Below are 25,812 nucleotides of genomic sequence, written 5' to 3' on the forward strand. Positions count from 1 at the left end.
CCTGTCTCTCTGAAATGTTTTTTTTTTTTAAATTATCTCTTTTGTAATAAGTTAAGAAGGTCAGTCAAATTCCAGCATGCTCTTAATCCAAGTGGCCCAGATTTATTTCAGTGCAAGCCATTAACGTTCAGCTTGTCCTTTACTGAGTCATGCATGATCAGCACTGGAAGGACATACAGAAACTGCCTGAATTTGAGCAGTCAAGACACAGGTCAGGACACTCACAGGTCATTTCTCTGCTGCTTTGCTTGCTTTCTCTTAAAGAACAAAGACCCAATGCAGATCTCTGGAGCATTACTCTTGCTGATGACAAAGTTTCTAGTATGGAGAAGCACCTGTTTATTTCACTGATTAGGTAACAGGAGATGTCCTTGTGTGACTCAGTTATGATTTTAGATGCATTGTGGCATTAATTATGATGTCTGGAATACCAGAAGCAAGTTACATTTTTAGAGTAGGTGTCTCAAAAGAACAAAATCATTTAGAAACCCAGGGTATCCATTCTCCCCATCACTTCTGCTTTCTGCTTTTAATTCTTAAACAGGGCAGCAGACTTTTACTTAGATTGTAAACCTTGGGGATAGAACCAGTCCTTTCTATGTACGTACACTGCATTTGTGTCCTTATAACCTAGCACTCGAGAGTCCTGGAACTACGGTCTACATAAAAGCAAAATAGAGATAGTAAATAATGATGCATAATCTTAACTCTCATTATCTGTCACCGCTGCTGCTGTGTCCTGTCTCCAAATTGCTGGAGACAATTGCCATTTGGTGGCCAGGTTCCTGATAAGTTCTGAGCATGTAACACTTTCCGTCAAATGCTCTAAATGTTTTGTTAGCTACCCTTTAAATAAATAAATAAAACCAGTGCATGTAAGAATAGTGATTTTTGCATATCCTTTCTGTATCCATTCTCTTTACAGACCTTCCTACTTTTTCTTTTTCTCTTCCTACCTATGGGTATTTTCTCTGTGTAACACTAACAAATACATTATTTGCTGTCACAGTCTTCTGTTCTTAGTTTTAAAAAGGAGTGTGCAAACATATGTGTGTATCTCTGCTCTCTTGATTGGAACTAATTCAGAATCCTAAAATTACTTTGTCTCTCTGATTTGACCTTTTTTGATGCTGTAATAAGGGGATGGATCTCCAGACCAGGAAAGGCAGCTGGATGATCTGCTCTCTGTAGGGCTATGAGAGCTGGCCATTGTTTCTTAAAAAGAGTTTTGGTATCTCCATGTACAATATTATCCCCAGCCTTGGATGTATCCAAAAGCCACCTGGACATGGTCCTGGGCAGCTGGCTCTAAATGACCCTGATTGAGGAGGAAGGTCGGAACAAATGACATTTGAAGGTCCCTTCCAACCTCAACCCTCACAGTGTTTCTATGAACATCTAATTGCATGTCTCATCTGTCCTTTTCAGGACTGACTTAGCTTCTGAAAGGGTGGATATTGCCTCAGAAGATCCAGACTGGATTCTGCTCACAAGCTTCTCACTGTCTAATGTCTCAGTGTATCCTTCTCCAGACCAATTCAATGTTAACAGGTCTCAGTTTAATGCACAGTGTCAGAGAATCTATATGCAATGTATGATAACCTGTACTTTGTCTGGCTCTTCTCTAAATCTAGTCATTCATTCTCATACCTATTCCACAATACCTGAGGCCTAATCACTGTATCAAAGCTCATCTAGATTCTGTGAAAATCTAGCTTTTTTTGGGAGAGAGAGAAAGAGAGTCAGTGTTAGGCTAATTTATCATTTGAGGATGGCTTCTTGCTATAATGGAGAACTTCAGAGAGTTCTCCATTATACCTGCAAGAAATGCTTTTATATTTTGAAGTTTACAAAAATTATAGTATATATATATATTACAAAATGACAGTGTTTCCATGTAGCTTTGCATGGTCATTGGTGTGCACGGTGAATAAATTTTGTTCCATACTGCCTCACAGTTGAGATGGTGATCGGTAACAGTGCTTTGAATGCTTTCTTTTTCATATTGTATTGGAGACTGACTTGAAAATATTAGACATCAATTATCTTTCTTCTTCTTCTTAAAGCCATATGAGGGGCTAAGACTTCAAGACCTGCGAAGGCTTAAGGATATGCTGATTGTGGAATCTGCTGACATGCTTCAAGCCCCACTCTTCACTGCAGAAGCTCTACTTCGGGCACATGGTAATTGCAAACTTTGAAGTCCAAAGAAACTGCTTTCAGCTAATTCAAAACCACAGTTTTATGTTTGCACTTTATTTCCAGGTAAAAGAGAAGTAATGGTTAATAGCAGGAAACTGACCACAGTACTTTGAAAGAAGTACAGCTGCAGGATGTCAAAAAACATTGAGGCAGACAGGGAAGCTGATAGAAGAGTGATTCAAAGTAGAAATTATATGGAGGACAGTTTAACTTAAGCAGTGAAAAACAGAACCACCCTATTTGGTGAGAGACACAGGAGTGTCTCCATATTTTTATACATCAAAAAAAGTCACTCATCAAACCCATTTTTGTCAGAGCATTAGTTTTCTGCCACTATGTATTTGTGTACAAAACTGTATCAACATTTTAAAATTTCTTTCTTTCTTGCAATAAAAGTAGTCTGACCGTTGTAATAAGTGGTTGAAAATTGCCTTGGGGTTTAAATTATATGAGTGTATGTCCTTTGGAGGATTTTTTTTTTTATAGTTACACTTTTAATACAGGGTATATTTTTCCATATGCTTATCTGTAGCTAGTTTATTTTCACTAAAATAAGTCTGTATTCTTGTTCAAGTTAAGCTGGAGTTGTCAGAAGGTGGATATACTGAATTCAGTATGTTTTCTCCAAACAAAAGTATCTCTGAAACTCGGTGTAAGCTTTAGGCTTTGATTCAATTATTTAAAACTTATGCTTACTGAAGCATCTGCTTTGTTACTTTATGCCAAAGGAACTACTCAGGCAGTTAATGGTTTGCATGTTCATCACTGTGTTGCTGGATTAAGGTTTCATACTCTTATTATTTTTGTGGACTCCTTGTTAAAGTCAGTGGGAGAGGTAAAAGTGAAATAGAAAGACATTATTTTAAACCCATAGATTTGGTACACTTTCATGAGGAGTTGTGGTACCTGAAAGTCATCTTTTTTACATTATTTTCCATAGCTGGTATTTGTATTCCTTTTAACATTGAATTAAGTAAACATCAACTTGTGCCAGTATGATGATACTTAAGGCACAGTCTTTGCATATATATTTTCTATGTTGATTCTTTGTTTAATTCTTATATTGTATTTATAATATGTGCAGTATTTGAATGCTGTGTTGTATTTCTGGGATAGTCACAGTAAGAATAAAAATTATAAAAATTACTTGACTGAGTAGGCTCCATAACCTGTGCAGATATTTTGAGGAGGAAAATTGTGGCAATACTGTTCAAACTCTCAGCTCAGTCTTCAATTAGTTGAAAAACAGTGGGGTTGGTGTAAATTGTGGAGAAATGTCTGCCATCATCTAGCAAGCAGGAATTGAAAATTGAGAAGAAATCAGTCTGTGTTGGAAAGGTCATTCTACTGATGTTGCCTTAGTGATGTTAGTGGTAACTTAATGCAATTGGCCAGTGCACAGAAAAAAGCACTGGCAATTTGCAAGTCATGAGAAAGTCAACTATTTTGCCTGTCTGTAGCTGTGTTGATTCAGTTTAGAAAAGGAAATAACTTAGATATTTACAGAGGTTTAGAGAATTGACATCAAATGACAAGTCATATTTTTTTTCACATTAAATCTTGAAATTTATAAAAGAATAATGGTAAATCTTGCTTTAATTCACACAAGGTATGAAAAGCATGTTTTAAATTCTTGGAAATATCATATACTAAGTTTAATGGTTTACAGGCATATAATACTTAATTCACCAGACTTTCTTTCTTTTATTGTACAAATATATCAATTTATTGACACCAACATTAAGAGTATTTTACTTTTTTTTTTGTAATTGAGAGACAGAAGTATGGAGAATTAAAGCCAAGATAAAAAGAGAGCAGATAACTACAGTTTTAATACAGGCTTTTCTTCAACACTGTTTCTCTTCTAGTTCATTATACAGCAATGGATTTCAGGATAAAAAATAGACAATTCAACAAATATAACTATCTCATGTTTTACTAAAAATTCATAAGTTAGTAAAGAGAACACAGTGGATCCATTTAGTGACATGTCTTAACCCTTGCTAATTTTAAAGATACAGTGCAACAAAGAAGGTCCAGAAAATTTCTAGCAAATTTTATCTGTATCTTAACACCAGTCAGCCCCTGTGTGAAAGGTTGTATACTCAGGGTAGTATTAAAAATGCTGATAAAATTTGTAAATTTTGAAGTGTAAATGTGTTCAGAGTCCATATCTTTAAACCAATGATGAAGGTAAACTGACCTTTAATTATGTTATAGCTTAGATAAATGAGGACCTGATCAATAAATCACCTGCAGCTCGAAGAATATTTTTTAACAGGGGCAATACTTTTACTGAGTTCAGTGCTTAGAACACATACCTTTTTTTTCCCAGCACTAATACAGTATAGGAAAACTGTGTTTTCCTTATAAAAATACAGTTCAGTTAAAAAAAACACAAAACATATTTTGGTTAATGTTTCTTTGGGAGTACCCAGCACTTTAAAAAATCCCCAAACATTAAAATAGTTATTTAAAGCAGTAGGAAAAATTGGGAAATTTCTCATAATTTATGAAATTAAAGTTTGTCTTATCTGCATGTAGTGTTGATAAATTTGGATTCAAATCTGTATAGAAATTCGATAGATTTATATTTAAATGACAACTTTTAAGTATTTTTGGTGGAAAAAAACTGCTATTCTGAAGATATCTTTAGTATTAATCCTAGGAATGAGAAGCAGAATGCATTTCAAACAATTGAAGAAAGATTTGATTTAGTTGTAAGATACTGTATTTTGTTTCACTAGTTGTTTTTTTTTGTATATAAATGGACATTATTAATTATGAATAAAAGAAAAACATTTACTAACAATTATAGAATAAAATGTAGTGAGAATATATGAAATTTTTTTTGCACTCAGGTGGATATTTTTTCCCATAGAAACACATCATTTATATGCATATATATAAAGACTGGAAACTCATTAAGTCACAAATCTTCTTGTAATTCATTAGATCTTAGTCCTCTTCTTGTATTTCCTGGCTTCATTAATAATAATAGTAATAATAGTAATAGTAATAATAATGATGATGATGATGATGATGATGATGATAATAATAAACCAAACAAAAAAACCCACAACAGATAAAATTGAATCTATGTTAAAGAATTGCTTTTTTAATAGAAAGAAAAAATAATGAAAATTCAGTGATGTGAGGGCTGTTATATTTTCTATGTCTGTGAAAGTCAGTGTGGTTCTGACTTTCAACTGAGTCTTCTAGCTACTACAGTTGCTGTAAACAAATAACAAAATAATATTAAGACATATTACAGGGAAAGGAGATGCTTGTGATGCAATTATTTACAAAAATGCACCGTATTACATATTATCTTGGAATGCGTTCTCTGAAATGTAATGTCTAAAGTTCCATTCAATCACACTTTATTACAGTTACTAATTTTTAATTTTTTTTGTTTAATCTTCTTTTGAGCGTGCAGTTGCAAAATGCATTTTAAACATTGTCAGGTGCATAATTTCCTGTATCTCTGTATTTCTTGAAGACTGGGACAGGGAGAAGTTACTTGAAGCCTGGATGTGTAACCCAGAGAGCTGCTGCCAGCGTTCAGGGGTTCAGATGCCAACTCCTCCTCCGAGCGGATACAACGCGTGGGACACGCTCCCTTCTCCACGAACTCCACGCACCACTCGCTCTTCTGTCACCTCCCCTGATGAAATCAGCCCCTCACCAGGAGACATGGAGACAGCTGTGGTAAATTTATAAATAGAACTTAAACCAGCAGGGCAAAACAGCTGATTTCTACACGCAGTGCACCTGTGTAGACAGGGGAGCTGCCAAACATACCTTTGTGAAAATACAAAGTGTTTCTCTTTCCAAAAGTGGTGAACAGAGAAGTTGACACCTCAAACGTTCTACATGATAAAACAGTTGAGCATCCTGGCAAAGGCTGTCACTCCCAAACTCTCATTTTAGACCGCTACAGTCACATAGTGCATTTGGCTCTTTTGAACTTTTTGTCTCATCCCTATCAAGATGTTCACTTCTATTTTATCCATTTCCCTGAATGTACGCAGTTCTGTGAACCCTGCCTTTTGAAAAATTTTTTCTTTAGAAAACAAAATTGTCTTTGTCTGCGTTTTGAAATGTCAGCTCACTAGTGTACTGTAAGCTTGTAATTACTTGTACTATGTGTGGGCTGCTTCAAGAAGTTTACAAAGCTATTGCAAATTGGAAATATGAAAGTGCCTTTCATTAAAATCAGTGTGGCTTTTTTGGAAGATAGAGTTCTCTTTTAATAATCCACAGCTGCAGCATTATAAAACTATTGCTCTATGATCTAAGCATTTTTTTAGAATACTACATGCGGTTTTTGAAATGGATCACCCCTTAATCTCAAAATTAAGATCTTGCATTCCTGCATAGAAATATTTTATTTCTTTAATTGTAAAATGCTGTAAAAGAAGCTATATAGAAGGTATGTCGTTATTGTACACTTATTTACATTAGCAGTTAAATATTGTCTGTGAATAACTCCTAATTAAAATGTTGAACAGGAGATTATATGTCCTCAGTTTTTCATTGTCTCTTTTGTTTTTCATTGATGGTCCATAAGCCAGGAATGCAGGTTTGGATAATGATTGCCATTGTATATCTAGTGTGTCTCAATCCAAGGCCAGAGTTACACATTTAGCGTTCCTGTTGATTTAAGAATCTTACCTGAACTATCAAATCTCATTCTGCCAGGAAAATGAAAACTAAAAAGATAGATAAAGCCACAAGGTATAAAGCTCTTTTACAAGTTTTGCATTTTGCATCCTATTTTATAAACAGTTCTAGTAAATGTTTTTATTCTATGTTTTGAACTCAGGGATACATTAAATTCCTTAATTTTGTTTAAAATGTATGTTTAAAGTTACAGCTCATATAAATTTAATAGAGATTATTTTTAATGTATTGTCAATTTCTAAAATATTTAATTTTGTCAGGACAATATGGTTAAATGACTGAAGGAACAATATATATCTTCACTGAGTTTTACACTTTAAAGCCCATTTTTTTTGTTTGATTGTGTTTTGGCTGTAATATAAGTGCTTTTAAAGTGTCATACCACATGCCATCTTTCTGAAAATGCCCTATGTGTATATAATACCTAATGCATTGAAAGTTGAAATATGTTTTCTTGGTGTATTTGTTTCAATGAAAAGAAAAATCCTTTTGTATTTCTTGAAGAAATTTTTATATAATATTAATCTTTATTTCTGCACATAACCATAAGCAGTGAGTATTTTCATCCCTACTCTAACTATTTCAGAGTAAGGGTCTCAGTATTCAGTGTTATTTTTTCTTTAGTACCTACTTCTGTAGTGTAGGTACACTTGTAGTGTAATTTATTCTTCATTTTGATCAAAAGCCTCAAAATCTTTAAAAATATATATATGTGTATTATTACTTAAAGTATTTGCTGCTCCTGCACACTGAAACTGCACCACCTTGATTACACCTGACTGCATGAGATGCTAAACATTTCCTGGAGCCTCTGTCATCTCCAAATTAATTTCTGGCTGTCTGTGAAGCTGATGAAAAGCACAAATCCCTTTTTTGCCCTTGTAACTCTGACTGTGAGATTCCAGCCCTCTGCAGGGTGAAGCAGTTCTTGAGCTCAAGGATGCTGCAAAAAGCAGCCCAAAATATACTCTCTGGAGAGGGAGTATTAGAAACAGAGATATAAAACCTTTCCCGTTCCTATAGTTTAAATAACTTTTCTTTTTGCTGGATACAGTTAAGATTTTTTTCCCCTACTGAGCGCTTCTTTAAATTTTTGCTGAGATTTTCCAACATATCTCATTCTGCTAACAATACAAAAAGTTTTAGGGTGTTTCTTAATCAGAAGCATTTTTGTCATTTACAGTGTGACATTTGCATGTGTAATATTTCTGTGTTTGAAGACCCAGTGGATATGCCTTGTGGACATGACTTCTGCAGAGCTTGCTGGGAGGCGTGAGTATATGTACTTCTCTATCATCTGAGAAACTTTCATACTTGCTATGTTGAAGAGGAAAGGACAGAGACCATAAACAGCTAATGTTCAAGTACTGTTTGGGTTTCAAAGAGTTGCTGGTTTTAACCTATTGAATATTTTAGTTGTCACTCAAACAACTGTTACCAACTGGTTTAGGCTTATGTAATGTTTGTTTTGGTTCTGACTAAGAAAAATTCTTAATCAAATGTTTTAAGCTTGTGTGTAATTAGATAAGCCTACTCTTGATTTGTTCAGAGTGTGTGTGTGGTGTTGGCAGCATTGGGGGTTACAGTTTCTAAATGAAGCACATGCTTAATTCCATCTCTGAATTTAGCACGCTAAACTTAGGCATTGTGAATCCATTGCCAACCAGGAAAGCAATTAAAATTCTTTCTTTATGTTGAGGGTTAATAACTGAGGGGTAGATTTCACCTAGAAGTTCTATTAATTTAATGCTCTTGTTACTGCATAGGTCAGACTAATCATGCTAGAGAAAAATTCAGACGTGGATAATTATGATAGTATAAATATTAATCATATTTCCTAGGAATAATTATATCTGTATGTGGTGCTTTGTATTCATCTGTGTCCCCATTCAGGAGATTGTACTACCTGATCTCTACCCCTGTAGTGTTCTGTTACAGCACAGCTATTCCTACTGCAGATCAGCCCCATTTCTATAAACCTGTTGGCCTGGTGCTAAGGAAGAGCATTTTCTTTTCCATATGAGCTTTCCAAAGGCAGTTCTTTTCAGTGGCAAGAAAATTGTTAGCTGTGCTTCTCGTGCCTTGCAAATCCCTGGGCAGGATGTAGGAGTTACCAAGAGATTGCTGGTTTGACGTGGTGCTTGTAATTTGGCTGCTGGACTGTGTGTCCTTTGTGCAGGACAGGGCCCAGCTCAGAGCCACAATTCAGTGGCAAGCATTTGTGGTGGCATATTGAGGGTGGAATTCAACTTTCTGAGCCAGTCATTCCTAAGTCACTTGGAGCATAGCCAGGACTGAGCTACCCAACTCTAAGATACGAATCTGAGATGGGATGAATTGACAGGTATCTCTACCTTAACTATTAAAGGATCTCAAGTGCCTGCCTTAGAATAACTGCCTATCCTTTAAGTTAATTAAACTCAGAATGGTTATCATCCTTGATGTCAGATTAATAAGCCTGTTAAAGCTTTGAAACTAAACAACTGTTCAAGTCCAGCTTTCAGCAGGTTTTTGAGCTTGTTCTGTTTTGCGTTCTGGTGGTCAGGGACCAATAAGGTCATCATTAAGATATTTGTGTCCAAAAACAGACCTAGTTTTATTAGCACAGTTGTAGAAATTAATTGCATATCAAATTAATTATTTCCTAGATTAATTGCACTTACATATTCTGTTTCTGATTTAAGGTAGAAGTAATGCTCAGTTTAATTAGACATTGCAGGACTGTATTAAAAATGGCAAGGATGGAAACCACAAACATAGGGCTATATATTGCTGATGATGCTCACATTTGAACCATGACAGTGTCAATTTTTTTAAATTATGCTGTTCATCAAATTTGTAGCTCTTTTGAGCAGAAAGGGATAGTTCTTATTCTCTATTTAAAAAGTAATAATTGTGAATACCTGTGAAATAGTGTAAGGTGCTCCACAGTCTTTTAACTTTTGCTTTTTATCCACAAATACTGACTGGCAAAATTCTGGCAGATTTTTGAATCTGAAAATTCAGGAGGGTGAAGCTCACAACATTTTTTGCCCAGCATATGATTGTTTCCAGCTTGTGCCTGTAGACATCATAGAAAGTGTGGTTTCCAAGGAGATGGACAAGAGATACCTTCAGTTTGACATTAAGGTAAATTATCAAACTGTTCTTGTACTCTTGAACTCTATGCCATTTTATAAAAAATAACTCAAAGCTTCTGTATGAAATGCTGCAATATATCTGTAACTTTCCATGTAGAAATTCATAAACAAATATGTATTGGCTCTTACATAGCATAATATCAATGTTTGCTATACCACAGAGAAAAAAAGAACATTTTATGTATTCCTTAAGTAGAAATGCTGTATTTCCACAGTATTTTTCGTAGTGCAGTATTAATAAAATAACTCCTTCAAACTCATTTTTTTAACAGGTGATGTGAAGGTTTTAATCAGTCAGAGTTGTTTGTGTTTGCAATCTGAAATTTTACGTTTTCAGCTTGTTTTTACTGCATTCAGAAATAGTATCTGTTTCCTTTTGAAAAAACTTCCTAGTACAATGTTTGACATGATTGTTGTATATGGGTAGAGGGGTAGGAAAAGCTTGATTTGGTTTTCCTGGGTTTTTTATTATATTTGTTTTCACCATTGCATATTGTTTTTAAAAGCAATATTTTATATCAACTTTCTTCTATTATACTAGTGTAGTAATGAGCTAGTCTTGAGAAATGTGCTGCTTTATTGGTGGTGGCAGGGCAGAAGTAGAGAAATATATTTTCATTTATAGTACAGTACTTTCTCTGCAACAAGTCTCTTTAATACACAGTAAGATGCAAATTAAATTACCAGCTCTGACTCATCTTTTGCGTATTTTATTTCAAGTGACTGGTGATCAGAATAGGTTTGAAGCAAAGTAGTGGAAGTTCCTTTTTCCTCCTTATTAGATACAATTTTTACAGAAGAAGGCCTGTTAGCCAATAAAGATAGGAAATAAATTACTGAGCTAGTCTAGTGCTGATTTCTGCTTTATTGTGGGATTTTTGTTGAATCAGTAAGATTTTAATTCTTTCCAGCTGAAAGAAACAGTTCTTTTAATGAGTGTATTGCCAGTGTGTATATAGTAAAAGTTTACTGTAAGCCACAACACAAAGGAATTAACTTGCACAGATTGAACGTTTTGTTTGGAATGTAAGTAATTTCATTCTTACTGTAAGTCTGAAGTACTGTTGTTACTAAAAAAAGTGGAAGCTAAATTATTCCCCTTCTAGAACTATATTTTAAAGTCTGTCCTTCTAGCTACAAAACTTTCCTTACTGTTTTTTGCCTTCAAAGGAGGATTATGAATACAGATTGTTTTATATAAAGGATGAAATCTGATCTTATGTGGTACAATATTTTGCTTTCTTTCTTTCTTTTTCCCCACAGGCCTTTGTTGAAAATAATCCTGCTATTAAATGGTGTCCTATACCTGGCTGTGAAAGAGCAGTAAGGCTGACAAGACAAGGGTCAAATTCAACAGGATCAGATACACTTAGCTTCCCTATGCTAAAAGCCCCTGCAGTAGATTGTGGAAAAGGACATCTTTTCTGCTGGTTAGTACTGGAAACTTACCTGCATCTACATAAACTCACAGTCACTGCTATTCTAGGGACTAATTAAAAAGTCCTACATGGCACCAAGAGTGTGGCAGACATTAGTAAGGGATGGTATATGACCATACTATTCTCTATCCACGCACTAAATAACCTCATGCACACAAATATTGTAGTATTTTGGGGCACTGCAAAGATCTATGATGTAGTAGTTGTTATTGGCTCTGTTAGGTGCAAAACACAGCATGGAGTGTTGTGATGTTCTGTTTTGAGGGGACAGAGGAGAAATGGGATATTGGAACAAGGATTTTTGTGTCTGGATAGCTGTATAATCAAAACATGGCACATTCCCTATTGCAATGTAGAAAACCAGCAATGTTTAGCTCTTTCTGAGTTTTGCTAGAATCACATCAAAGAAGCTGGAGTTTAAATGGGGCCATGAAGGACCATTTCCTTCACACATAGCTATGCTGTTTGCAGGGTCACTCCAATCTTTGTTTCACTTTAGGTTCAGCACTTTTTCTTTCTGTTATCTTCTAGTGAATTTTAAGATGAATGCTAGCTTAAGGAGTAAAAGCCAGATAGTTTTTAAAACTTTCCTCAGCTTGCCAATCTTCAGCACATCATAGAAAAGGACATAACAGCATCAACAAAAGTAAGAAAGATTTGGCATATTTTTCCTTGATATTATCAGACTGACAGTTTATGACTATTGTAGTGGGAGTTCTTTATGTTTGTGGAAAATTAAAAAGGGTCAACCAAAGTACACACATTCTGACAAGCTCATCAGTTCTTCAATTGAAACCATGATACAAGGACATCCTAAAACATCTGCTTGATTCCAAATATTGTAATTCTTAATGAAAGATGCTTCTGATTTTAGTTCTTTCTCCTTATGAATGAAAGGAAGAAAGGCAAAAAAAGAAAACAGACCTAATGAAACAGCCACAAAAGTCAGAAAACAGAACTTCTTGGGAAGAGGGTATTAACAATGGATGGAAAACTCAGAAACAAACAAATCCCATGGAAACAAACCAGAAAATGTTTTCTACCAGTGAACATACAATAAATCTTAGTGCTATTCCACAGGCAGGTACCATCCTTCCATCCTTGCTTCTGATGATAATCAGTTTTTCCATTAACCTGAAGGAAACTGAGACCACTTCAGTGTCATATTGACATGCACCTACAGACAATGGCAGCTTCTGCTTCCTTTACATGAACTGAATGTACTAGCTCCCTAGAATGTTCTCCTAGAGTGAAAATGTCCTCTGAGTGACTAATTTTTAGGAGAAATGGGGGTTTTATGTTTCCTGAGAATATTTCTGTATATCTTTTTACATTAATGCTTTGAAATACTGCACAAGCAAATTCAGTTAAGGTCTTGGAAAATATTTCATGTTAGCAACAAAATGTCCAAGAAGGCCTTTCCAAAGCCTCTTTTTTCATCCATCTTTTTTCATTCACAAAAGTGAATGGTGAGTTTCAGCAATGGCAAGAAAGTTCTGCTAGCAACAAAAGCATCCTGCAGTACCTCAAAGCAGAACCATTTGCTAAGGACACCCCACTAGACTTACAGTACAAAAACTCTATGCATGGATAAGTTCCTCTGGAGAAACAGTGTACTCTCAGTTCAAGAGTTTTCATCATTACTGTGTGCTTAAAGGGAGCTTGCTTTGTCTCTTAAAATTTCTATCAGCACATCCCACAGTCCCATATTTCTGTCAGTTCTGCAAGTTTTACCCCAGTAATCTACATCCTAGACATTGCAATAGCAATTGATGCTGCATTTAGTAAGAGGTTCTTCAGAATTTGTGTTACAAAACCAACCCCTAGATAATCACTTACCTTTTTCATATCTGTAGCCTTCCTGCTCATAAAAGGAAGAAAATTCTCTGAGTGAATTGAGCAATTTCTTTTTTTTTCTTTTTAATGTAGGAGTAGGAATGTTCCTCTTCAATACAGGGTTCCCTAGAATTTACTCAGTTTTCATTATGCACCACTAACAGCATCTTCGACAAAATGTAATCAATTGTGGCAAATACAAAATTGTATTCTCTTTCAGGAAAAGCATTCTGAATTATTTAAATGTAGTATACATTAAAACTGTGCACAAATCCTACATCAATTTATTGTGAAATCCATTCAACATGTTAGAACCCCCTCCATGCAGTTTCAGAAGCACAAGGAATTGTAGCAAGCAGACACTTGTGGAAAATAGTCTCAGCAGGCGGTGCACACGTAGTTTTGTCCTCACTCCTTTCATCCTAGATATGGGCAAGGGGCAGAATCTCATTCTGCAGGAGTGATAACTCCTCAGGTGCACTTGGGATGCCAGTTACAAGTTAAAACAGTGTTTTGCTGTTTTGGTTCACAATATATTATCATGAAGGTGAAAAAGTCCAGAACTACATTCTTCTTCGGTGATGTTTTTAGCCCTTCCATGTATTTTAACTTGTTGTGTTGAAACTTGCTACAATTTTAATAAGTATGTACAGTGCCTTCAAATAAATCATCCTGCTGAGTATTGAGCAAGGCATCTGGGGAGGTTCATGCTGTTAATTGGCACAGCTGCTCAGTGTTAGTTCCTTTCATTCACTGCTGTCAGGAAGTCTATCCAAAATACAACTTTCATAAAAACTTTCATGACAGGTAGGCTCAATGCTCTTACTACGACATCCCAGCATAAAAATGCTTGGTTTTGGGCAGGCTGAGGAAAACTTCTTCCACAAGAAGTTGTTCCTGAACAACTGTTGTAACTGTCATATATAGATATAGATAAAAAAGTTTAGGCATAGATATGACTGAACTTCATTAAAAATCCACACATTTACAAATCTGAAATGACCCTACTCCCACCCCCCATAAAAGATTGACTAGTCAGCTTTTAACTTAAAACTGTGTTAAATCTTTGCTATTTTCAGTCCTTTCTGGCAATAAATACTGTATACTGTGAGAGGGTCTTGGCACTCTTGAAGTCAATGATTTAAGTGTCCTACTGTCCCACAGATGTGAAAGGTGTTAACTTTCAACCAAGGCTGAAATCAACCTATTCCAGACTGGTTATTCATTCAAGTACAATCTTTCCCAGCTAAGATCTTAAGTCCAAACCAGAGATGCATGTGTGCTGAATTGAAGCTTTTTTGTTAGCAGACTAGCTAAGGGAAAAAATGTTCAAAACTGTTCCCATAACCTTCTGATTCTTCCTGAATTCGTGCTTAAAATATGGACAAGGGCAATCAGAAAAATATTGATGTAGCTTCTGAACCTGCACTGCAAGAGAGCAGCTCACTACTGGACCTGCAGCAAACTTGTGTATGCTCTGATGCAGCTGGTGCCCATCTGAAATTATTTGCTTTGATATGGCAGATGATTGAGGCTGTTTGCTGCCATTCCAGTACAAAAAAACCTGAGCTATTACAAATCTAGAGTGCATATTGACGCATCCACACTGAAGCACCATCTGGAAGCCATGTGTCTGCTGCCACTGTGTAGTAGTCACTGCCATCCTTAATCCTTCCAGGAACTTCAGGAGATGCTCAAGAGATTCATTACTCCACTGTGTCCATGTAAATAAGGTCAAACCCCCATTTAAGAGACTCTGGTGGAAGGAGTAAATATCCAGAAATACTTAGTGCTGGTATTGAAGGGCTTTGATCTTGTTCTAGATTAAAAGTTAAAGGTTGATTGTTGCAACTAAACAGATGCAAGTAATTCCACACAAAATACATTTCTGCTACAGCAAACTACCTACTTTCAGATAAACTCTGTAGTCTGGTTTATCCTTATCACAGAAACTATACAAGCACTTTTGTGACACAAAATAATACCCATGTAGAAGAACAAACTGCAAGCCAGCTGATTTATTTCAGATTGTCGTTTTAAGAAGCTTCTTTACTTTCCTGTTTCATTTAAATTCTTTATTAATAACGGTCATCTATGCTTGTGAGCAGGTAGTCTAAGTGTATTTTAAAACAGTGTTATTGAGCTGGCTTTTGTTTTCCTGACTTAATAATTAAATTCTGAGCATGTATTTTTCTTTCTTTTTTTATTTTTTTTTAACTTGAAGCAATTTTGACCATAATTCTAAATCTCTGAGTTATAAGTAATTGTGTATACACCTCCTTTTTCAGGGAATGTCTTGGTGAAGCACACGAACCTTGTGACTGCCAGACCTGGAAGGACTGGCTACAGAAAATATCTGAAATGAAACCAGAAGAACGTAAGAGCCATGCAGGGCTTACAGGGAGGGCAGGGGTGTTTTGCTGCCCTTTTGATCTTTTGGTTTTAGGCTGACTTTTTTATTTGCATTAAGTAAAAACTGGTTTCAACATTGGTTGAAAAATGGGGTAAAAGGGGAAGAAAATTATACTCCTGAATGAGGGGCTGCTTACACTTTAATTGCAGTACCGTGGTAGACTGTTCTTTGTAGAACATTCCTCCCTACAAATACATGTGTGTTTCAGTCAGGGTGTACAAAACTTTTTCCCTTCCTTTTAAAGCTTTGTTTCATTAGTCAATGTATTCCTGCATGTAACTTCATTTACCCTGTCCAATTTTGATTTTCAGCCCAGTCTGCTCCTGTGATTGAGTAGTGTTCCATGAAGATTTGTATTGCTTTAAAACTAATTCAAGCCAATAGGTGATAATAATAGTAAGGTTGAAGGTGAACTGCAAAGGAGTTGTAGGAAATGGCTTAATGATATGTAATGTTTACTAAAAAAATATAATAAAGGTTAGGTCTACACAGGACAGATATTTTCTTAGTCAACATTAACAAAAAAAAGTAAAGATGACAGCAATTTGAATACATACTGACTTGGCTACCACAGTTCAGAGCCTTTCCATAGTATGCTATAAATATTTTGGAAAGCATTGAAAATTTTATAAAGAGGCAAAATACACCCAACTTTATCCATCTATACCTGGTTTTTTAATATATGTATTTGCCCCTTGATATATTCTAACTGTCACATATACTGTGTATAAATTTTTATTAAAATTGATGTGTGAAAATACATTGAAATAATAAGTGTATTAATATTATATATCTACAAATTAGAAAGTGTAATAACAAAATACGTGTGATAAAAAATAACGGGAAAAATGTCAATATTTTTTCAAGAAATAGGGAAATTTGCATCATTCCTAATCTGAGTCTCACAAAAGATTACACGAGTATAGTTTTAACCTCTCTGTTTTTGCATGCTCCATATCCTTCTGTCACCCTCAAAAAGTTGTGGGAGTGAGTGAGGCCTATGAGGATGCTGCCAACTGCCTGTGGTTATTGACCAACTCCAAACCTTGCGCCAACTGCAAGTCTCCAATCCAGAAGAATGAGGGCTGCAACCACATGCAGTGTGCAAAGGTAAGAAGAGCCCATCATGGAATCATCTTGAGGAATCATAAATCCGCTTTGTATGTCCTTTATATAATTTAGGATCACAGAGGTCCATGCCTGATAGCTAGTGGAACCTGTTGCAAGAATTAGATAATGAACAAATGGCAGGTTACATGTATTTAGAAAACGTTTACTGAGATCTGTTTGGCTGACAGGTGTACATTATAATGAATAAAATTTCATAAACACCCAAGAATAATTACCAATACAGTATGAAGCAGAAATAATTGATGGTTTGTCGTTAATAATGTAGATGAGAAAGAACGGTTTTAATTGGCAGGTGTAAGATTTTAAGGAAGGTTTAGGTCTAATGAAGGTTTTGCCTTACTATATTTTTCTTTTGCATTATTTCTCTAACATAGCAACAAAGCAGAGGAGTTTAGGTGGAAAACTGTAAACAGGAATTAATCACTAGGGATGAAAAGACAGCAGAGTGATTCCAAAGGAAATTTATTGATGACAGCAGCCAGAAAATTAGTCACAAGTTTGCACTCTGCTACCAAAATAGAAAAAATATTTTTGCCATGAGTTCAGTATCATTCGAAAATGCTTTTTCACTCAAGTTAGTTAAAAGCAGCATATTTAGAAAACTGTTTCTTTATGTCAGAAATATCTTACATAACTACAACTATTACCTCTTTGAGGAGTATCATTAAAAATAAGAAATTGGCAGACACTTGACATAGATGGCCTACAAAGGCTAACAGATTTAGAAAGTAATTCTCTTTATTTTTCTGTAAATGTGCAGATATCTCTCTATTGCTGTGCAGACCCCATTTTCTTTATATAGTCACATGTTCTCTCTCTTTTCTGTGATATGAATTGATGATTTGGGCTTTTTTGGTATAACTGGCAGCAGAGAACATTCTCCTACACTTCGATTTATGCCAGGTTTGCTGGTTTGGGTTTTTTTGGGTTTTTTGTCTTAAATTATTTTAAAAAGAGCTCATAAATTCCATACTTCTAAAAGCTCTATAAGGTATGTTTGTTGCAGCTGTTGCCAGTGGGCTCAGTTGAACTAAGTGGCTTCAGGCTGGAGAAGACTTTGGCGAATAAATGCTGATGAATGTTGATAATTTGCCATTCTAAGGCGCTAGCTGACAACCAGAGGTCTCCTTGCTTTTTTGATGCTTATAGGCAGCTTGAAGTGTCCTTAACAGAGTCAGATTCTTTTGTCATGGAGGAATCTCTGCAGGCAACAGCTGCCTTCCCTCAGCCTGGTGAGGAAGGGTGTCCTCAAGATCATTGCAGGGCTTGGACACAAGGAATAATGGTCACTTCACTTGTTGCTTCCTCTGCTGAAGTAAAAATCCCTGATGGAACTTCTGCCTTTTTTTCCAGGGAGGTCTGCTCAAGCCTACTACATGACAGGCTATGGCTGCTTCTTAGCATCCAGCATGTACCTTGGTGTGGAGGAGAATACTCCTTATTCATAAAACCCTGTTTTCTTTTAAGCAGGAATTTTCTTGCTGTTTTATGAGTGCAGCTTCTCACAAGGCAAGGTTTACGCAGTCCTGCTCTCTCACTCCACTATCTGTAGTAATTTTTTAGCCTTATGGGTACTTTGATTTCAAGGAACAGGAGGAGGTTCATAGATAATAAATTGCTGCAAGTTTCATGAAACTTGGTAGTTGTATGGTGCAGAGACTTCACCTGTACTACCACCAAGAGAGAGGCTGAAATACTTACCAGCAGTTACAGGCTCAGCAATTACCTGTTCTGCCTGACTCAGACCATGGCCAGGCAGCAGATGGGATTTGTTAAGCCCAGGTGATGATGATACAAGGCTCAGTGATCATAAGACACATAAAACAGAGTTCAGGAGTTAATTGTAGAATATGCTGAGTTGGAAGGGATCCACCAAGATTGACAAATCCAACTCCTGGCCCTGTGCAGGATACTCCAAGAGTCACACCATGTGCCTGAGAGCGTTGTCCAAATGCTTCTTGAACTCTGGCAGGTTTGGTGCTGTGTCCAGTTCCCTGGGGAGCCTGTTCTGGAGCCCAGTCATCCTCTGGGTGAAGAACCTTCTCCTCCCTTCAAGACAGTGGGTTGCTCCTCCCCATTTAGTGTCACTGGTAAACTCAGTATTCCTTTGAGTCCTGTGTCCAGGTGAAGCCATCATGTAACACTGTTATCCAGCCCTGTGCTGGACGTTTTGTCCAGGAGGCTGTGAGAGAGTATCAAAAGCTCTGCTGAAGTCCAAAAAGCCTAGATCACCTGGCTTCCCTTGTTCAGCTGGGTGGGTTACCCTGTCATAGAGGGAATCAGGTTCAACAAGCAGGACCTCTCCTCATAAAGCTGTGCTGTGACCAGTTATGCATTGTCCTCTGGGTGTATTTCAGTACCTCCCAGAGTGATCTTTTCCATGATTTTACTGGGCACCGAAGTCAGCCTGACAATTTTCAGGGCTATCCTTCATGCCCTTCTTGAAAATGATTTTGGGTTTGGGAGGTGTGTAGAAATAGCTGATGTAGTTTTGAATGTCTAATGAGAGTGAGATGCTGGGAGGAGGGTCTGGGAACACTGTGTGAATCTTGAGGTTTGAGGAGGCTTTTTGAGGTATGAGAGATTAAAAGATAAATATAGTGGAGTAGTCAGATGGGAAATAATTTGGGAGAGCTGAAATTGTTGTAGTAGGAGCATATATACATAAATTAATAGGAAGTTTGAGCTGATTTTTGAGACAAAATTAGCAAAAGTACAATGCAAGAATTAGATTTTATTCCTTCCTGTAATATATCTAAGTGATTGTATAAAATAACTACAGACAAACACATCTGGTATGGAGTAGGTATTCCTGGAAAGGTTAAACTTATCAAAGAAAGAAGAAATGCAATTTAATTTATCAAATGCCACTAATAATACTCAAGGCTTAATATTAATTAATGTAAATTTTCTTTCCTCATCTATAAGACAGATGAAATAAACATGATTCACCAAATTGTGAAGTCTTTTGCTTATCCATCCATAAATAGCTTCCAGTTATTTTGGAATTAACTAGCTGAGAACTCGCTACTGAATTGAGAGTATTTAACATTTTTATCTTCTCTGATGCAGAGAAGCCTGAATAAGTCACCTTACACCTCCTTGTAAGATTTTACCTATTTTGAAAGCACTTTACTCAGTCAGTGCAGAAAAGGCTCCCCTGGAAGTAATCACTCACCAAAGTTTATGTTCAGACTTCTCTCTTGCTTCAGTAGTTGTTATCAATATTTCGTATCAGGAGCACTACATGACAAAAACACCAGTAATCATGGTTTTTTAAGTAATATTAGGAAAAAAATTTTCATTATTTCCTATTAATAGTTTCTGTCTTATTTCAAGAAATGGGACTGGCTTTTTTACAATAACCAAAAACCCAGGCCTGATCAGCTGTATTTACCATTTGGTTTTATTTCCTCCACTTAACACTTAACATGTAGATCCAACACAGTCTAATGACTGAAGGAACAAAAATGATGACTGATGTGGTTTGATATGGTTTGATAAACAGATCTCCTGAGTAAGTACAATAGGAAGGAGGCTCTTCAGAAATTTTTGCACTCAGAATGTTGTTAATTAAGTTGTCCATAGAGGAATAATGATGTGTAACTGGAAATCTAAGACATTTCAATTTCTTTTTTTTTTTCCCCTTTTTCCTGTTTTTTTGTGAAGTGCAAATATGACTTTTGCTGGATATGCTTAGAAGAATGGAAGAAGCACAGCTCTTCCACCGGAGGCTACTACAGATGCACTCGCTATGAAGTCATTCAGCATGTAGAGGAGCAGTCCAAGGAGATGACAGTAGAGGTAAAAAATGAATGTGTGTATTTGAAAAATAGCACTAAGTTTGCAATTCTCTATTCAGGATAAGTTTAATCAAAATTCTTTCAAACCAGCGTTCCAAATAGAAAAATACAACCTTAAATATATCAAAGAGACAGGAAGAAAGTAGTACTTTTATTTGTGCATGCATAAAATTTCTGCTTTTGACTTTGTTAACAACCGCTGGTGACTTCACTCAAATTATTTTACTTCTCTGTGGCATGGTTTCCTTCTGTGAAATGAGCATGCTGGTCTTGTAATTAGCTGCTGTGCACTACAGAAGACATGCCTTAATTTTGGTTTTGGAAAGTTGCTTTAAATAGCAAACACTGACAGTGTATCAATTCTTTGGCTACAGTAGTTGCAGCATTGTGAATTTCAAACATTTATTTTGCCTATTTACTTACATGGCACTCAGCACTGTGTACAATACTATATATAGTCTGAATAGAAACAGTTCATTATTTAATTATATCAAATTATGATTGTTGTATTAAATTATGAGATGTATTTTGGTTTCTTTTGTTTCTCCATTATTTTCCAGGCTGAAAAGAAGCATAGAAGATTTCAAGAGCTTGATAGGTTTATGCACTATTATACAAGATTTAAGAACCATGAACTCAGCTACCAGGTGTGGGTCAGGCCATTTTTACTGATGTTTGTTTCTATTTTTTAATCCAAAAATAATTATCTTACTGTATTTTATTTATTTTCTTTTTCTAGTTAGAGCAGCGCCTTCTAAAAACAGCCAAAGAAAAGATGGAGCAGTTGAGTAGAGCTCTAAGTGGAAGTAAGTATTTGCTGTGATCTGTGCCTTTGATTTGAAATAACACCAACAGAGTTACGGCTAAACTGTTCTTTTTTGGACAGTGCTCACATCAAAAGTCTGCTGTGTGATGTCATCCCTCCAGTACTAGAATTTGTAAACACTGGATGAAAGTTAGATGTACAGTAAATCTTACCTATTCCAAAGCCTCAAGGAGGAAGTAGCATTAGTAAGGTAGAAGCTAATGTTCTGTGCTTATTTCTTTTAGTAAGAACAGTGTGCAGTTATTGAGAACTTGCCGCTCTTTACTAGCAAAATATTTAACTGATAGGCACAAAAGTAATGCTGACATCAGCAGGAAAATACTTTCTCAATGATTGTTTCATATTGCAGCTGAGGGAGGCTGTCCTGATACCACATTCATTGAAGATGCAGTGCAAGAACTTCTAAAAACTCGCCGCATTCTTAAGTGTTCTTATCCATATGGATTCTTTTTGGAGCCTAAAAGCACAAAGAAAGAAATATTTGAACTTATGCAGGTAATACATGGATATATTTTACTTTCCTAATGGCACTTTTTTAATATTAGTTACCAGTTTCTTTTTGCCATTTTTGTAGTATAAAACTGATATACCTGTTTTATATTGGCAACCAAGTTTGAAAAAGTAGCATATTTTTTATATCACTTTGCAAAGGAAAAGGATAAGGACAGATGGAAGGGGAAAGTAAGAAAATTTCCTGTTAATCTGCTTTCTGAGGGTAACATTTTACCTTCAGCCTTCATCTCCTTGTCTAGCTTCTCTTTTCTTTTTTTCCCTTCTGATGTGCTTGATATCTCGGAGGAGGCAAAACTGGGACTGTACCTGGGACTGCTGCCTCCTTTCCTGTCCCTTAGGTGCCTTGAAGATGTTCAGTGTTTCAGAGTGCAGGGAAATCCTGCTCCAAGCTGGAGGACAGAATGTAGGTCAGCAGAAGAGTAGGCTATGGGGCAGATATTTTGGGGTACTTTGGTATTTCATAAGGTATTTTCAGGAAAATTGATATCATTCCACTCAGTATTTATGGAGAAGAGCTCTTCCTGATTTGAATTTCCCTGTAAAACTGGTTTTTCTTCTGTATTATTAACTCTTGCAGACAGACCTTGAAATGGTCACTGAAGACCTTGCACAGAAAGTGAACAGGCCTTACCTTCGGACACCTCGCCATAAAATCATCCGAGCAGCGTGTCTGGTGCAGCAGAAGCGACAGGAGTTCCTGGCCTCTGTGGCCCGTGGGGTTGCTCCTGCAGACTCTCCAGAAGCACCCAGGCGCAGGTAATCCACCCAAAACACTGCACAAGTCAGAAGTTCTTTTGATACCTGCCAAAGTGGGTGAATCCATTGCTGTTCTCTGACTATGAGGTAGATGCTAAGTGGGGCAGTTGTAAATCACTGTGATTGTGGTATTTTCTTGGACGTTTCATCCTTGTGGAATTACAATCTTTGGGGAAAAAGATATTTTTCTTTTTGAGGATCAGTGCTGTGTGTGCTGCAACCTAAATTGCTTCCTCATTTGTGATATATTAATGATTAGATGTCACGGCTTCCATTTTACTTTTTTCCATCAAGATGCCACTAAATCCCTGGTACACTTCAAAAATCTCTTAAGCATTTGCTAAGCAAATCAGGCAGTTCTGGAATAGTCAACAATTTAACTGGGGTTAAAGGGTTTTCAAAAATAATTTTGAGTTAAGAATTAAAGGGGAAGACTTGTTAAGTTTAGAGAGCTACAGTTGCACTGGTTTTCAGATTTTCAATAGGTTTTGAAGCTCTGGAGGTTGTTAATATTTGTTCTACTTCTAAATTTGATGGTGTATCTTTCCATTTTATAGCTTTGCTGGTGGAACATGGGATTGGGAGTATTTAGGATTTGCATCCCCTGAGGTAAACTATTTCTTAATTTTTTTTAACTTAGTTCTGCATATGCTAGAAACACAGGTATGATCACAATCTGCATGAAGAGCTTCCTTATCTTGAGTCAAAGCATTTCAAGTTGGTTAAGCTTTCCATTTCATTTATTTCACAATAGAAGGAAATATATTCGTAGCTAATTGTGCAGTGACTCTAAATAATGCTTCTAACATGGATGTAGTTATCTAAGGTGGCATTAGACAAGCTATTTCACATTTGCTTTCCAAGTACATAACCAGTTTTAAAATTGAATATAAAACGTTGTCTTTGTGCTGGAGAGCCTTAAAGTAATAAATGTGTGAAATTGTGTAGATTACTTTTGAACGCAATATCAGTTCACCAGAATTTGACAAAAAGTCTTAAGAAATTTCCATCCTCTGTCACAATTCCAACAAAAACATGCAGGCATACTCTGAAATATTGTTAAATATTTCAATATTATTGATAAAATATTTATTTTTTGTTGTTACGTATTGAAGGATGGAAATTGCATACTTAAATGACATTAATTTCTGCTACTTTACTAGAATGAAAATTATAATTTTTAATTAATATTTTATGATCTGTATATGGAAAAGAGTAAGTCGTTTTTGAGACTGCTCTAAAAAATGAGAAGCTTCCTATAAAGATTTCCTTTATCTTAATTTTTAGTTCATGTTTTGAGAACATTAGATTAAAGCACTCAGTCATAAAGGAAACTTCATTTCAACACTTGCTTGTTTGCTGTTTTCTTTCTAGCTAGTCATTTTTGAACATCTTAGAAAACTCTATGTTCTTTTTCCATATATTTCCTTTGCTATTGTTGGTGAGCATCATGCTGGTGAGAACATGGCTCGCTTCTCTACAAAAAAATCAGCTGCTTCTCCTGTCCAGTTCCTTTAGTTCTTTTGAAATAATCCCACATCTGACAACATCAAACTCATTGTAATGTTACTGTATCATCAGTGGAACTGGCTATGAGAAGAAGCTGGTAAGAAATGTGTTGAAAAGCTGTTTAGCAGGAGGTGCAATTGCAGCTGTGCTTAGATGATCTGCTTATGAGATTTTATGATTTGCCTACATGTGGCACTGTGTGATGCAAGTTGGTTTCTTTGCTATGTAGCTATCACCAATACTTGCAACCACCTATGCTAAAGGAATATTATAGAATTAATAATGGTCACCTTTGTTTATTTTAGTGAATTTCACTGCAAAGTATTTTAAAGAGCTGTACTTTAACTGACAAGTAGTAGAATGACCATGTATAGCAGATTATTATAGAAAACTAAATCTTACTGGTTTTAGCAAGGAATGCTGGTTGTTGTAGAACACCATGAGAAACCAAGATGTTCCTACCCAACAAAATTAAAACTTCTTTTGCTCACATGTAGAAAATAATTCTACGTAATAAGGTTTCATAAATAGTAATTAAGATCTCTTTCTAAAGGTTGATAAGCAACCAAAAATTAAATGGCTGTTGGTAAAATCAATTATTTTATTGCAAACAAATCATAGTGTTCAATGATCACTTCCCATGTTTCCTTTTCTGATTCAGGGTGATGTAATTATATATTTTTTTAAATAATTCTGTTGCAATGTTCTATATCAAGGTTTGATTTTCTGTTGTTTGAGGCTCCAACTTGCATTCAGAAAATTTCTGAGATCCCTAAAAGCTGGAAGAGAAGAATCACTTCTTGTTTGCTTTTTTTTTTTATGGTGTTCCATAAACTAACAAGCATATTCTAACTGCTGTTGAAGACAAAATACTGGTCTATATGTACCTTTGGTCTGGTCCAATAAAGCTACTTTTTATGTTCTTAAATTTCCGTGGATGAAAATCTGCCCACACACGATTTCGTGACTGTCTTTCATATATCATTATGAGTAAGAACTTGGTCTGAGAAAGTTCATGGAAAAAACCATACTCTCATAATACCATCTACATCAATAAGGTCATTGTGTAAGAGATACAGCACTTCTAGATTTAAATTTCACGTACTTTAGATGTTGATGATGAAGAGTTAATATAGGAAAGGAAAACCAATGGTACTGTTACCTTTCCCAATATATCTGGCCAGATGAATCCTTTGGATTGCAGATTTCCCAACTTGGAGCTCACAGAAATAAAGAACAGTATTCTTCTCTGAAGAGAGGAGCGAGTACCTGTGTACCTAGTCTTACTGCCTTGTCTGTATGAATACCTGAAAGTAACACAAGGTGCTACCTACACAGTCAGGTCTGGACATAACAGAAAATATATATGGAAATTTCCCTTCCAGCATAAAACTAGTTCCTTCATATTAGGAAAGATATGCAAATTGTATCCAAGTATTGAGATAATTAACTCTTGGGACGTTAGCCTGATGTGGTAAAGAGTCTTTCCCATAAATGTTGTAGAAACAATCTAAGCACATACAATATGAGAAAATACAGGCTGAGGGATTTCAAATCT

At 35.9% G+C, this 25,812-nt stretch overlaps 1 protein-coding gene across 1 annotated transcript in view; it reads left to right on the forward strand.

Moving 5' to 3' along the window:
* ANKIB1 (ankyrin repeat and IBR domain containing 1) overlaps positions 1–25,812 on the forward strand; it is an 85,468-nt gene that overhangs the window by 56,070 nt on the left and 3,586 nt on the right. Inside the window, exons 5-17 of the mRNA XM_062494879.1 lie at positions 2,067–2,184; positions 5,705–5,913; positions 8,072–8,160; positions 9,873–10,017; positions 11,292–11,458; positions 15,592–15,680; positions 16,696–16,826; positions 20,517–20,651; positions 21,211–21,297; positions 21,390–21,456; positions 21,826–21,971; positions 22,567–22,745; positions 23,303–23,354. Coding sequence (XP_062350863.1) covers positions 2,067–2,184; positions 5,705–5,913; positions 8,072–8,160; positions 9,873–10,017; positions 11,292–11,458; positions 15,592–15,680; positions 16,696–16,826; positions 20,517–20,651; positions 21,211–21,297; positions 21,390–21,456; positions 21,826–21,971; positions 22,567–22,745; positions 23,303–23,354 — 1,614 coding nt within the window. The remainder of the gene's footprint in view (positions 1–2,066; positions 2,185–5,704; positions 5,914–8,071; positions 8,161–9,872; positions 10,018–11,291; positions 11,459–15,591; positions 15,681–16,695; positions 16,827–20,516; positions 20,652–21,210; positions 21,298–21,389; positions 21,457–21,825; positions 21,972–22,566; positions 22,746–23,302; positions 23,355–25,812) is intronic.

The sequence above is a fragment of the Cinclus cinclus genome, chromosome 1, assembly GCF_963662255.1.
Source record: "Cinclus cinclus chromosome 1, bCinCin1.1, whole genome shotgun sequence".
NCBI lineage: Eukaryota > Metazoa > Chordata > Aves > Passeriformes > Cinclidae > Cinclus > Cinclus cinclus.